Raw genomic sequence first — 15,377 nt, 5'->3', positions numbered from 1 at the left:
GCCACACCTTGCGATCACATGCAGTCTGGTTGATTTAGTCCGCATTCAATCTCATGATTTCCATCAACACTAAACCACACAGGCAAAATTTGTTTTAAAAATTGATCGCGTATTGATCCCGCTTTCTGAAGGCTAGGGTGAGCCACACCCGAGCCGCCATGCGGTCCTACTGGAACGGGCTTCCGAATCCATCCTTGATGCTGTATAGTGTGTTATTTAGACCAAAGGTGATTGGCTCCGGATCAACGCTGTCCGTCTGCCAGTCCTTGCAGTATTGGCGTCTGTATCCCTATTCCAGTCCCACTTCTTAGTATCAAATAATTGGTGACAGGTTCTGGAATATGTGCAAGCATACACCTTCCAGAACTAGAGGTTAAAAGTTTTGCACCAATGTGTAGACTTTGCTCTTTTTATTACAGTTTGACTTTCCATTTCGTTTACAAGGTGACTTCAATCTTAATCCTACTCACTCGACCAGTTCTTTTAATTTATTATAGCTTTGCACTCCTGTATCGTACCTCTTGCTTTTTGATCAGTGTTATCTTTTCAAAGTTCCCCCCTTGCCCAATTTCTACTCTGCTTCTGCTCTTTGGTCTCCACTTATTGCTTACGTATGAAGTTTGCCGTCTCCTCCTTCTCGTGTGATCTGCACAATTTTACACCTCATCCTATTCTCTTGATTACTTGAAAAGTTCTCCCATCTTCCCCTTCTTGAGTGAGTGCGTCTTCCTTGGCCTCTTTAATCTTCTGTTCCTACTCCTAACACCAGCTCAACCCTGAATTTTTTCCCTCTATTCAAAATGCTTGTAAGTCTCGCTGGAAAATGTCATGCCGCTCTCAAAGATCAATTCTCTTTCTGATCTTTAATTGTCTTCTTTGAATTTCTCCTATGATCTGTTTCATGCTAAGAATTACTTCTTTTCCGCCATTCCCCCTATCACTTGGCGATACTTTGTCAATGTTCATCACCCCGGGCTCATCATCCTGCTTAAGTTTTTGCTGTGGCACTTTACTTCCTATGTTAATTTTAAGATAAGTGGGCCCAATTCTTTACTCCGACTTCACATCTCATCTTACTTCCAATATATGATATTCTTTTGGGTTTGGTTACACCAGTTTACTCTCTACTTTGCTCTCATCTTGGCATTTTTGGTTCTAGTCTTTCTTGGCTGCTTTCCCATCTCTCCAATGTTCTTACTTTAGCGTGGGTTTGATCTCCTCTCCCGTGATATTTTGCTTTGGCGTGCCACAGGGGTTAAGACCTTCACCCCCCCAAGTTTTTCTCTTTATATTATTCCTCTCTATTATTTCTTCCGATGGTTGCCAGTTTTACGTGGACTCCTCCAGCATTTTATGTTCCTTCTCCTCCTTTCATCTTCATGCTACAATCTGGCTGTCTTTCTGCCATTGGATGCTTTCTCACTTGCTGCATCTCAATTCATGCAGAACTCCGTTTTCCTGCTCCCTATTCTTCTACACTGGCACACTTTCCTTCTCCCTCCACCCTTGCTATTTTTCATCACTCGGTGATTCTTCTCACATCTGATGTTCTGCTCATACTGGTCAGTTACAACTATACAAACATTGTAAAAATACACAATAATCTTGCTTTTCTGGCAACTGAGATGCTTGTTTGGAGTTGGAGATGGTCTTGCCTGGACGAATGCTTTTACCTCCTTCTTGGTTTGCATGTTACTTCCCTTTCATCTCTACAGTCCATCTTTTCAATTCTGCTACTCACTAGCTTTGTTATCTCCCACCACTTCCCACATCTCCCCTTTTGCTACGCTCCACTGGCTTTCTTGTTTGCCTCCATTTTCACTGCATCTGATTTGTAGAAAATGTGTTCATGATCTCCCTCCTTCCTGTATTTTCTTGTTGTCCTTTACACTCTTCATTCTACCATTCCTTAGCCCTCCCCACCCCCTCCTCCCATGAGCAGAATCAAGATTTTGCTCTTGTTTTCTTCTAGCCCTCAAGATCTGGGAGGCACTTCCTCTTTTCAAAGTACAATTTTTGCAATCAGCCCTACAGATAAATCGCACACTAGCCTACTTGTAAAATAGGGGGTGGAGATATTCTTAACAAACAGTAGGAAATAACCGTCACATAGAAGCCTTCCCCTGCTTCCACCTGCCCATATCCACGATCCAGTCACAGGAGTGTTACTGCCTGATCTCAATAGATAAAAAATGCATCTTTTAAATGGTCATGATTACTAGATACAAAGATGCACATGGTCCAAAATCATATCTGCTTTAGAGTAAAACTATATTTTTTACATGCATAAAAATAACCCCCATTGGGAATTGAGATCACTTACTTGAAAACTGATTTAACTCCAAGTTATAAAAAAAAAAATAATAAAAAGGAAGAAAAATGTGCCCAGTTCAAAATCTTAAAACTCTTATCTGGGGGCCCTGTGTGCCAATTTGTGCTCCCTTAAGACAGACTTGCAATCTTCGTCTGATTTGCAGACACTCGCTGTGAAACTTGCATTTACCTTTTATTTGCAACCACCCTCTTTAATTGTATGCAGAGTGCTTTGGTGAAAAGCACTTTATAAGTACTAATAAATCTACCTTAAGACCCTCCCCCTTACAATGACAGGTTAGTGCATCTTTGGCACTCCTATTAGCCCAAACAACATCCCTGGTAAATAAAACTGTATGCCAGTAAAAGACCCCTTGTCTAGAAGGCCTTTGAATTTTGAGGATGTGTATTTCCGCACCGCTAACCTGCGCTGCTGGAGCCTCTGCACATCAATGCAGAGCAGTCCAAAGCAATGGGTCCCAGCAGTGCTTATTCCAACAAAGTATTGAATAACAAAATACACTGGTTAAAACACAGAACATTCAAGGATCTTTTAAAAAGGGGTGTGGCCAACGAATTGGAGGTGTGACCAACTAAACTAATGGTATTTCCCTAAGCCTGTAGGCCTCTCTGTGACCGCTCGTGTTCTACTGGGATAAGGAACCTGAAGTGCAACCTGGAGCCTGCAATCTTTAATGTAGTTTCCAGCCCTCAGTGGAATCCAGAACCTCAAGCAAACCTAGACACTGAGCAGAAAAGTTAGAGATTGATCCAGGCACTTTTAGGACCGGAGTACCTCCGTTTCACATCTCCGTAATGCAGGACTGCTGCACTAAATAACGGCACTGTTCCTTTCACAGTGACAATCTCCGGAGAAGGTCCATCCACTAGGCATGCCGTGCTGTGCCACTGTGCCAATCCAAAATCCTCAACTGAGCCATTTGCAATGCAAGATGCACCATAGCAGTTTCTTCCTCGTAAGCATGTGGATTTCCCTCCCACTTGCCAAACCCCTTTATCACCCTAATTTCTCTCACAACTAAGAAAACAAAGGAAATAGAAAGGTAAAGGAAAGAAGAGAAAAAGTAAAAAAAAAATCAAATGGATAAAGAAAGCTAGAAATACAAAACTGAAGACTTAAGATCTATGACAAAGAATGAAAAAAATAAGCAGAAGAAAAAGGATCAAATGTAAGAATGAAGAAAACAAAGGAACATTTTAGACACAAAGAAAAGGAACCATGAGCGAATGAAACTAAAGAAAGCCTAAAACAAAGAAAGAACAAAAAGCTGAGAAAGTGGAACAATTTTAAAAAAAGATGAAAAGAAAAAAAAGGTACTGAAACAAAGAAAGCAAGAAAAGGGAAACATAAGGAGGGGCATATCTGGTAGAAAATATGGGAAAAAAGTGAGAGCAAGAAAAGAAGAAGGTGAGACAGGTGTGTATAGCGGTACAGAGCAGCATAAGAAATTAAGCTGTGGAGCGGCATGGACATGAAAAAAAATTGAAAAAAGCAAGTTTTTGTCATGACATACAACAAAGGGGGCTGTGAGAAAGGCACTGAGGGAAAGGAATAGCGGTACGCAGAGGAGTGCATTTGGAGTAAGAGTTAGGAGTACGTAGCAAAGTGGGACAGACAGGACGCGCAACAAGCAGAATGGACAGAGGAAAGCCAGTAGCAACCATGGGAACATAACATCAGAAAGACAGAAGATATGGGTAAGAACAAGCCCTGAAGAAAAGCAGCCAAGACTTACTGATCTTAGATCCTTGCGGTAAAGTAGCGCCTGAGACACACCTGTTAGAGCTCTGCCTCTTAGAGGGGTCAAGAGTGACCCTGAAAACAGAGAAAAGCGAGAGTGAGACAGGGCAAGGAAAAAAAAGAGCAAGGTGGAGGAGGAAAACAGGAGAGATTAGCAGAAAACATATGCAAACTTTTAAGAGGCGGGCCTGGCGGAGCTTAGCACCATGAATTCAGGCAAGTTTAGGGCACTGCATTTTGGGATGTTCCCTAAATTAGGTCAAGTGAAAACAGATTCAGCGTGGAAGGAGGTAGGAAAGCAAGCCATGTGGTGCCCTCTAGGGGGGCACACAATTGGGCCTTGCTTTGGATGAGGGTCCCATCAAAAGGCAGAGGGACTAGTGGATGTTCCAAAAGGCAGAGGGACTAGTGGATGTTCCATCTCCCCACCAAGGATCTACGTGATCAGACCACAGCTGATTTTACTGCGGCCGGAAAGTTTGCATGAGAAATGTGCTAACCACAAAAGGTTCACACACTTCCCATGCAAACACATGCTAAAACCCCTACATATCTTCACCCCCACCCACAACACATACCCCCACCCACACCCTCAACACACCCCCATCTACGCCCCCAACATACACAAACCCCACTCACTTTCCGTGATCGGGAACCGGCGCCGCAGGGTCCTTTTTTTTTATTCATATTTTTAATGGAAGGCTGCAGGGGTTTACCCCGCAACACTATACTATAAAGTATAGTGAGCGGGATGTTGCGGGGGACACCCCCGCAGCGCCCTTTTTTTTTTTAATACTTACCTACAATGCTACCACCAAAGGTTCGAACTTTTGGTGTTCGAACCTTTGGTGGTAGCATTTTTAGAACTTTGGAAAAACATACAATACCTCCACCAACACCATGTAGGTCTGTGGTCCAGACAAGAAAGTCTACTTACCGGAACACCAACACACTCACTCCACTAGACAAGTGTGAGGTACACTGGTCCTTCCACAGTAGAGCCACATAAAAATGCGCCATTAGCAGTTAAAGGAGAGTCCAGAGAATGCACATAGTGTGTCCTTGGTTGGCTGCACTACATCATTGCACACCTAACCGGAGAACTCAATGCAATTAGCGGTCTGATGGTTGGAAAGGGGGTTGTGGTGATATAAGACCTAGAGAACTCAGGGCACCAGAGATACTGCATGCAAGTGGTATCCATTTACTCTTATGCTCTGCCTTGTTCCATTTCCCAAACTTTGAGGTTCAATTACTGAGGAGTTTCTATTAGTCAGATGACATAGCCAGCGTAATAAGCCAAATGGGTCTTGCATAACTCTGCATCTACCTGCCCCTGAGCTAGCATCTATAGTATAGTGTTTACATACATGTAGGTGGGTCAGATGGCTGCCCCCGAGCTAGCATCTATAGTGCAGTGTTGCATCTGTAGTGCAGTGTTCACATAAATGTAGGTGGGTCAGATGGCTGCCTTACGTACATCAGCCAAGGGGGGTATTGTTCTGGAAATTCCCATAACTGGGTATGATCAGTGGCAAGGCACAGACTACATAGTAAGTTATGGCAATGGGTGATACAGGACATACGCCAACCTGAACTGTAGGTGTGGGAAGTTTCCTGTACCACACATTTCTCATGCATGTCACCAACAGGCAGACGGTATTCCACTAGCATGGCATAGGGAAAGATCAAGCTAATGGTGGACAGCAAGTAACTAAAGCAAAAATGGAATAAAAATAAGGGGAGAAACTACCTGGTTAATAGGAAATGAAACTGGGAATGAACGATGGATTAGTACAGGACATTAACGTGCCTCCGATAGAGCACGTTCGGTCTTGGAAGCAAACAGTGCATGAAGCTCCCCTACTCTTTTGGTTGACTTGGTAGAAACGGAGAAAGTCTCAAGTAAGAACCACTAACCATGCACTCAAAGGGCAAATTCATCAACAGGTCTGTGATCATTCAGGAAAAAAATCCCCAAACCCCGCTGATGAGAACCACCAATGCCAAATCACCTGGCAATGGGGTGGCCCCCAGTCAGGCGAGCCTATATGCAACAGCCGTAGTATAGAGAGCTAAAATGGGATTGCTCAGTAGAGAAACTCTCACAACTTTGGCAGCGGCATAAGGTAATGTTTGTATCCCAGTGACTGTGTCCCTCCTCACCCCCTTAAAGGGAGAAGTTCCCCATTGCTTAATAATACACAAAGGAAGACTCCACTCTCTCACTGGGGGCCCCAGCAAAAGGTGTATTAGCCAAGCAGTACTGGGGCCCGGTGGAGTATTTCACGGCCCTATCAACATTTCTCTATTTGATAGAGGCATGTTCAAATGTCAGAGAGAAATTATATGCAGTCCAGCTCATTAAATATGGGTCCCCCTTTTGGCAACACTCATCAGTCCAATTGGTACTGCCTCAAGGTTGACATGAGTGGGTAAAACCCAATCCAGGCCATAGAGTGTAGAGAAGCAAGGCCAAGTGCGCCAACATGCGCCATCAGAAAATGATGCACCACAAAGTAGGCCCACAAGAATAACATGTTTCCCATCGTGACCAACAGAGCCACTACTCTTCGGGGTTTCAGATGCAGGGGGTGGGGGGGTGGGGGGGAGTGCACATATCAAACTCTTGCAGCATCAGTCCAACTTCATTTCAAAGCCATGCAGGTTTCGGCAAAGAGTTCTGAAGTATTAGCACTAGTCAATGGGCGTCCGTTGACTAAATAGTGTGGGTGTCTCTGGGGCATGGTACAAGGGCTACAAAACCCTTAGAGGACGAGGTGGACTGTCCTATAGAGAAACTAGATCTGATTGACTCCCATGCATGGCATGCAACTTACAGTAAGACTGCAGAGCTCAGAGACCGAGCTGTCCAGGAATCCTACTCGCTCTTAGGCCAATTTGTCTTTGCATAGAAAGAGGTGAGATACAGTAGGTGGGCCATGCATCCAGGCGCACAACATATAAGAACATGGGCTAAAAAGTGCAGAGGAGATTTAGGAAGGTGGGAGGAGTGTGGAAGCGGCAACGCAAGTGTAGGTTTCAACCACCCTGGACCAGTTTCCAGGAGTGGAGCCACATGCCTTTGTTTAACCAGCCCATCTTCCCTGTGCCAAGGTCGCATGCGCGCTTTATGCCGTACACCTACCTTCGCGTTAGCTTGGAGGTCAGCTTGCTGAAGAGGTTAGAGGAGGCCCGGCTTCGGCTCTGGGGCAGTGGCGATGCTTCGTGAGAGAGTGTGGGTGAAGTGGGAGGTCCATTCTGCACCGTGCCCCGTCGGTCCCGGACCTGGCCACCGTGGAAGGTGCTTCGGATGCTGGTGCCTCTAGAAAGTCGAGTGCGATCCGAGGAGGAGGTGGCAATGCTATGTGTGGATGGGGATGCAGGTGGCACCCGATTTGGCACGGAGCTGGAAAAGAAGTGGAGTATACATCTCAATGCTTACAATACGCATTCACAAAATGTACAGCATGATGTCCCTTGAATGCATCCAAGCAGTTCTACTGCTAGGTACAATGCTGTCCATTTAAACATATGGCGTTCAGTGTCCGGCAGAAAGAGATGTATACATGCGAAATAGTGTTTGAACACACATACAACAAATGAAATTGATTTAGGCAAGATTAAAATTTGACCCTTAATGCATGGCCCAATAAGTACACCGGTGGCATCACAGATAATCTAACGTATGACATCACTTACTACATCAACGAGGAGCTCACTGGAAACTAAACCACACGGATGACAGCCTTGGCTTGTTGCCACATTGCCGGGGGCACAAATAAAGGCCATGCGCCAGATCCCGACAACCAACCGGACAAAAAAGACAAAAGGTGTTGGGAGAATGTGATCAAATTTTCAACGAGGTGTGCTCACTGCTCTCCTTTTCTAACGCCTATGGAAATGCCACAAAATGATTACCAGCGCTACCACTTGGAGACAATGACCAGTATGTTGAGAAAAATGTGCATTTGAACTTTGGGTTTATAGCACATGGATGAAGTATAGGCTGGGCTGCCCACAGTAAAGTAACAATTGAGACGGTTCAGTATGCACACAATATCTGTGTAGATTTGCCATGCTACCCACCTCAAAGAGCCTGTAAGTATAACCCATGCTCCTCTAGTTGCAATTTGTTGAAGCACAGACTGTTGCTAACCGTTTTATTGCGGCCGCAAGAATCGACAGAGGAAGCCACTAACTGATCGGGCGCACATACAACAAATCACCACCGATGCTGCTAGGTACGTATAATGCAACACTCCGGTGGACACTGGGTGCAGGCATGGCTACCCACACTCATCAGAATACAGCAACGACTATGACAAATTCGGCCACGCTGGTCACCTCATTTCCCACATGTTTACACCAGACTATGCCTCGAAGACCTATGACAAATTTGGGCATGCTGAGCACATAGTCTCCAGCATTCACGCCATCTCCGGACTCCTCTCAGCACCCATCCACATGCCCGACATCATGGGTTGCTCTCTACCAGAGCATGGCAAGCCATGCTAAGCCTTATTTGGCCAAATGCACACACGCACTGTAATCCTACTCTGTGATCTCCAACTCTGTCGTCCCACCACCAAAGCATTGAAACTACAATAATGGTAAAAGGTGCTATATAAATGACAACCACAATACACTATGCATATGAGAATGCATTACTTACCGTAAAAGCATTTCTGATGGTTGTATCTGCTTAGATTCACATGCTGTGCATAGGTCCGACATCCAGTGGTCACTGCGGAGTATTGCATTTTGTTTTTCGTAGTCGAAAAGGGGACGTCGACAAGGCGTGTCTGAAACACTATCCCTATAGTGACGTGCGTAGTACCCACAATCCCTCACGCGTCGAGGTCCCTCTGTTTGTATTTTTCTGCCCTGAGGGAGCCTTCTAGACGTGAGTGAGTACAGAAAGAGAGAGATATATAAAGGAAGTCTATGTTCCTTCCATCCGAGCGGGGAGGAAGGGTGGGCGCATGTGAATCTAAGCAGATACAACCATCAGAAATGCTTTTACGGTAAGTAATGCATTCTCTTCTGATGTTTGTTAATCTGCTTAGAATCACATGCTGTGCATAGACTAGCGAGCAGTACCCGGAGTTGGCGGTGGGTTATGAGAAGGAACAGTAGAGAAAAGGTGTCGTAATACTGCCTGTCCCACCTGGGAGTCAGATCTAGAGTGTGTATCTAGACAGTAGTGTTTTGTAAAGGTGTGCACAGAACTCCAGGTAGCCGCTTTGCAGATGGACTCAAGGGGAACATTTGCAATGAATGCTATGGATGCCCCAGTGCCTCGAGTAGAGTGTGCTCTTGGCCTAAAGGGCAGTTCTCTCTTAGCAAGAGTATAGCAGAGAGTGATGCATTGAACAATCCATCTAGAAATAGTGGATTTTGAAACCGCATCTCCTTCTCTTCCTGCTGCCACCGAGACGAAGAACTGATTAGTCTTCCTCAGTGGTCTGGTTCTTTCCATGTAGAACATGACCGCTCTGCGTACATCTAGTGTGTGCAGAGTCCTTTCTCCCAAATTGGAAGGATTTTGAAAGAACGTTGGTAGTTCTATAGATTGGTTTACGTGGAATTTAGAAATAAATTTCGGAGCAAACCTAGGGTGAGTGCGTAGAACCACTTTATCTTTGTGAACTGTAACGAAGGGGTCTAGAATAGAAAGAGCCTGAAGTTCACTTACTCTCCTGATGGAGGTGATAGCTATTAAAAAAGCAGTCTTAAGCGTGAGGTGTTTAAGAGATGCTTTGTGCATGGGTTCGAATGGAGAGCCCATGAGTCTGGTAAGTACCACATTAAGGTCCCATCCGGGAGCTGGGTCAGCTATCGGGGGGTGTATTCTCTTTACTCCCTCCATGAAGGCCTTTATAACAGGGATTTTCCACCACGACACTTTGAGTTGGGAAGTGGTGTATGCAGAAAGTGCAGCTAGGTGGACTTTAATGGAGTTAAACACTAGACCTGAATCCAATAGGTGGGTCAGGTATAGGACTACATGTGTGGGAGAGCAGTCAATAGGGTTGATGCTTTTACTCCTGCACCAGATGACAAATCTTTTCCACTTGCTAGAATAGCAGTGGCGAGTGTTCGGTTTTCTGGCTTCCCCGAGGATGTCCATGCATCTTTGCGGGAGTTGTAGATGTCCGAACTCTATGATCTCAGGAGCCAAGCTGCTAAGTTCATGTTCTGGGGGCATGGATGCAGAGTCCTGCCTTTGTCCTGAGACAGCATGTTGTACGGGCAGGGGAGTTTTACTGGGGGGGATAGAGACATCTCCATCAAGTGAGCGAACCATGGTTGTCGTGCCCACATTGGGGCCACTAGTATCATGGTCACTTGTTCCTGGTGCATCTTGTGCACCACTCTGTTGAGAAGGGGAGTCGGGGGAAAAGCGTAAACAAATTTCCCTGACCATTGTATCGACAGACCGTTCCCCTTGGATTGGTTCTGGGGGTACCTGGAGGCGTAACTTAGGCATTGTGAGTTTTCCAGGGTTGCGAACAGGTCTATTTCTGGGAATCCCCATTGTGTGAAGACGTCGAAGACGATGTCTTCGTGCAGGCGCCATTCGTACTCTTCGGGCAGGGGGAAATCTCTGCTGAGACTGTCTGCCAGCAGATTGAGTTCCCCGGGTACATGTAGTGATAGTAGGAACATGTCCTGTTTGAGAGCCCACTTCCATATATTCTGGGCCAGCTTGGACAGGCCTGGAGAGTGGGTGCCCCCTTGCTTGTTGATGTAGTACATGGCTGTGGTGCTGTCTGTAAGGACCATTACTGTTTTGCCTTGTAGGTGTTCCTGGAAGGCTCTTAGCGCCTTGAACACAGCTAGTAGCTCCAGTAGATTGATGTGTTTGGATGCTACGTTCCGAGTCCACACTCCGTGAGCAGTCTGATGGGATAGGTGAGCCCCCCATCCTGTAAGGGATGCGTCTGTGGTTAGAGTGGCTTCCGCCGCGGGTGTGGCAAAGGGTTTTCCTTTTCCCATGTTTTCCTTTGTCCACCACTGTAGCGAGAGAACCAAGGCCTGCGAGACCACCACTAGATCCTCCCATAGTCCGCTGGCCTGACACCACTGGCTGTAGAGCCACTCTTGCATTGGGCGCATGCGCAGGCGCGCGTGAGGTACCAAATAAATACACGACGCCATCATTCCTAGCAAGCGCATTGCTTTGCGTACCGTCACCTCTCGACCGGTTACATATTGAGGGATTTGAAACAGCATGTTTTGGACCCTCTCTCTGGAGGGGAAGACGAGGCCGTCCTTTGTTTGAATTAGAGCCCCTAGGAATTGCTTGATTTGACTGGGGTCTAAACTGGACTTCTTTTCGTTGATGGAGAAGCCCAACTGGAACAAAAGGTCTACTGTCTTTTGGGTATTGGAGAAGCATGTTTCGTAAGAATCCCCTGTTATGAGCCAGTCGTCGAGGTAAGGGTAAACTGGGATGGACAACCTGCGCAGGTGGGCCGCTGCCACTGCCAGCACCTTCGTGAATACCCTTGGTGCTGATGCTATGCCGAAGGGTAGCACTTTGAACTGGTAGTGTTTGTCCTCTATCATGAACCTGAGGTATTTTCTGTGCGCTGGCAACATTAAAATATGAAAGTATGCATCTTTCATGTCCAATGTTGTCATGTAATCTCCCTGAGAAAGCAGTGGGATTACTTCCTGTAAGGTTACCATACGAAACTTTTGGGGTTTGATAAACTTGTTCGCTGGGCGCAGATCTAATACAGGGCGCATGGTTAGATCCTTTTTGGGTACAAGGAAGTACACTGAATAAATACCTTCCGTTACCTGAGATAGAGGCACGACCTCTATGGCTCCTTTTTCCAGCAGTTGTTGTACTTCTTGGAGAAGGATGGCAAGATGTTCCGGTGTCATGCGACGTCCCCTCGGGGGTCTGTAGGATGGGGAACTGTTGAATTCGATACAGTATCCGAGGGCTACGGTGGAAAGTACCCAACGGTCTGACGTTATCTCCTCCCATGCAGGAAGAAAGGATGTTATCCGGCCCCCGACCGGTGTTGCATGGGAGGGGACGCGAATCTTCGCGTCACTTGGAGTTGTTGGGGGCTTGGGAGCCTCTGGGGGTGGATCCCCGACCCCTCCCTTTGCCCCGGCGTTGGCCTCTTTGGCTGTACTGCCCACTATTGGTTTGGTAATTGGTGGCAGGGTATAGCTGATGTTGACTTTGTTGTTGGTGTTGGCCACGAAAAAAGCGTTTGTTGCCATAGCCGCGCCTGGTAGTGGGCTTAGAGATTTGGTCAAGAGTCTTGATAGTGTCGAACTCTTTTTTAGCCATCTCTAGGGCTTCATCTACCGCTTTTCCGAAGAGGTTAGCGTCCTCGACAGGTTTATTTATCAAAGACGCCTGTGTCTCTGGTTTAAAGCCTGAGTTGCGCAGCCATACATGGCGCTTTAGGAGTATTCCTTGTACCAGGGAACGTCCTGCTGTTTCTGCCGCGTCCAGAGAGTTTTTAACAATGCTCTGGTTCACTTGGGTTCCTTCGCCAATAGTTGACAGTAGGCGCGTACGTAAAGGCTCCGGTGCTTCCTCTGCGTCTTTTCGCAGTTTGGCCCACTGCGCGTCTGCGTAGCTTGCAAGCAAGGAATTGTTGTTGGCAATTCTTGCTGAGAAGGCAGCCGAGGAAGTAACTCTTTTTGCAAGGGCATATAGCCTCTTGCCCTCCTTGTCAGGGGGTGCCTCACTGGTGGAAAGTGGTACCCCTGCCCTCTTTCTAGTATTAGATACCACTAGGGAATCCGGAATGGAATGTCCCCTAATGTAGAGGGGGTCTGAGGGTGAAGGAGTGAAAAGTTTTTCAATTCTCGGATTGACCCCTCTGATCATTGCGGGAGTGGACAGCGAGGGTATGATCCTTCTCTTCACTGAAGCGAGGAGGGGAATGGTTTGGCTGACCGGGGGTTTTTCTTTAATCACTCTTTCTACAAAGTCCAATTCTGGAGAGAGTTCCCCGGTGTCGAGTTCGAAATGCGCTGCTGCTCTGCGCAACAGTGCATTGAAAGTGGGTTGATCGTCAATTGGAGACGTGTTCCTAACTGGAGAATTGTCCGGAGGAGTTAGGTTTAGGACATCAGTGTCGGAATACACTGATGGTGATTGCCAGGGGTGTGAAGGTCCCTCTTCTGGGTTAACCATGTCTGTTCTGTCTTCCAGACATTCCTCCTGGTTCTGTCCTTCATTGTCCATGAAATCATCTTCTTCCTCGAAGTATTGTTCCTCCCCAGTGAGGTCATATACATCTTGGAAGTCTGAGGCTGTGTCCTGCTGGGGATCGACTAGCCTCGGATTTTTGGCCCTGGGGTCCTCCTGAGGCCCTTCTCTAGTCCTCTTGTGAGTTTGAGAGGCCTGGGTGCTCATGAACCTTTCCATCCTCTCCATACAGAGGTGGAGTCTTTCCATTGTTTCATGGGGTACCCCAGAGCGGTCTGGCGGGGGAAACATAGGGTTATCTAACTCGAAATGGCTCGACCTTTCCCAAAGCGTCGAGGAAAGTGTCCCGTCGCCCTCCGAAAAACCTTCAGGTGTGTCGGGAGACTCCCTGACTGAAGGGGGTAGTCCCTGCTTTTCTTCAGGCTTTTTCGGCGTATCCTTTAACTTATGCGTAACGCTCGACAAAATCTTCGGCGTACGCTTTTGGGCGTCGGCTACAGCGATCCTCGCTAAGCTATCGGCGACTCGCTTGTCGGCGACTCGTTTGTCGGCGGAAGCTTGAGTTTTCGACGCTATGGGTATCGAACGCTCTACGGCGGTCTGCGCTTTCTGTTGATGCGCACCGGCCGATGGTTTGGTGGCAGCGCCCTTGTTTGCCGAAAGCCCAGTCGCAGGTCGCGGGTGCGGTTGCGAGAGGGGCTTCGAACCCGAACGGTCCGAGGAGGCCGCCGGTGGAACCTGCGTCTCCTTGGGCGCCGAAGGTCTTTTCGACTTAGTCGAAGAAGAGCCGTGGGTTGTGTGTTTATGTGGATCTTTGTGTGCGTCTGTGTCGCCGGGGTGTTCATCCCCATAAGCAGGGCGTGAGCCGAGCCCGTCGGGGCCGGGGACAGACGACGAAGCGCGTAAGCGCTCCTTAGAGGGGGTTTCGACTTCCGTAGCGGAGGTCGTGTTATCGCGTTCCTCGTCACTGTCGGTGGTAGCAGCGGCGGGTGAACCTTCGGCCTTCGACATTGCGTAGGCCGCCCACCTTTTAACCCTTCGGTCTTTTAGAGTTTTAGGCTTAAGAAGCCGACAAGCCGCGCACCCTTCCTCCTTGTGATCGAGGGGCAAGCAGCGGTTACACCGTGAGTGCTTGTCCTTCCAAGTGAATTTGCCTTTACAAAGTGGGCAAAACCTAAACGGTGTCCTCTCCATAGCCGAGGCAATAAATTGCGATAAACACCCCAAGGGAAAGGAAGGGGAAAGGGAAAGGCATTCTCAGAAAGACCCAGAGATGTCCCACGACCCCACTCTCCCTACTGTATATGGCCAGCGAGACCAGGCCACGTGTTCGGCAGCGCCGAAGATTTCCTCCGCTCGACCCTCCGTCGACGATTTTTCTCGGCGGAGAACAGCTACAACTGCGTCGAGGGAGTGTGTATAAATTTTATGAGAAGAAACGACCAAAGGTCGAGGGTTGCAATGGTATCTCAAGGAGCTCCGCGTGAAGGCGACCAGAAGCTGGGCGGAAAAAAACAATCTGAGGGACCTCGACGCGTGAGGGATTGTGGGTACTACGCACGTCACTATAGGGATAGTGTTTCAGACACGCCTTGTCGACGTCCCCTTTTCGACTACGAAAAACAAAATGCAATACTCCGCAGTGACCACTGGATGTCGGACCTATGCACAGCATGTGATTCTAAGCAGATTAACAAACATCAGAAATATTGTTATGATTAAATGTGGCTGCACACATTTTCCTTATATCAATATAATGTTAAGTGTGAATGAAATATGATTAAATTCGAACTGGTAGACTTGTCGAGAACAAAAAAAGAAAACATTTCAATATGGTTGCGATATATGCAGACTATTTTTCTGTGTTCATTGTAATTAGGAAGGAAGGTAGGCACACGGAACAGAGGCACTAGTGAAATTCAAACATACATAGATTAGGGCTTTCATGTAGTCTCCTAGAGAAGCCTTACTTCCGGGATGGAATGCATGGTGTTAGGTTTTCCTATAAGCTTGCTGTTTCCCTCTTAACTACATCATGTTTTAGATCTGTATTCATAAATAAAGGACCCTGCTTGATTTGCATGTGCGGCGACAAAGTGCCAGGGTGTC

The 15,377-nt window shown here is 47.1% G+C and overlaps 1 protein-coding gene across 3 annotated transcripts in view; it reads right to left on the bottom strand.

The window, feature by feature from the left end:
• The window catches only part of MARK4 (microtubule affinity regulating kinase 4), a 612,664-nt gene that overhangs the window by 20,132 nt on the left and 577,155 nt on the right, over positions 1-15,377 (bottom strand). For 2 of the 3 annotated variants that reach the window (XM_069644669.1, XM_069644671.1), the window contains one exon: positions 7,224-7,484. In XM_069644669.1, coding sequence (XP_069500770.1) covers positions 7,224-7,484 — 261 coding nt within the window. Of the gene's footprint in view, positions 1-4,070; positions 4,151-7,223; positions 7,485-15,377 lie in introns of all 3 variants that reach the window. The other variant, XM_069644670.1, reaches the window with a different exon arrangement.

Source organism: Ambystoma mexicanum, chromosome 2p (assembly GCF_040938575.1).
Source record: "Ambystoma mexicanum isolate Mex_15411 chromosome 2p, UKY_AmexF1_1, whole genome shotgun sequence".
NCBI classification, from domain to species: Eukaryota; Metazoa; Chordata; class Amphibia; order Caudata; family Ambystomatidae; genus Ambystoma; species Ambystoma mexicanum.
Note: the sequence above shows the minus strand (reverse complement) of the source record. Positions and strands in the feature narration are given on the sequence as shown.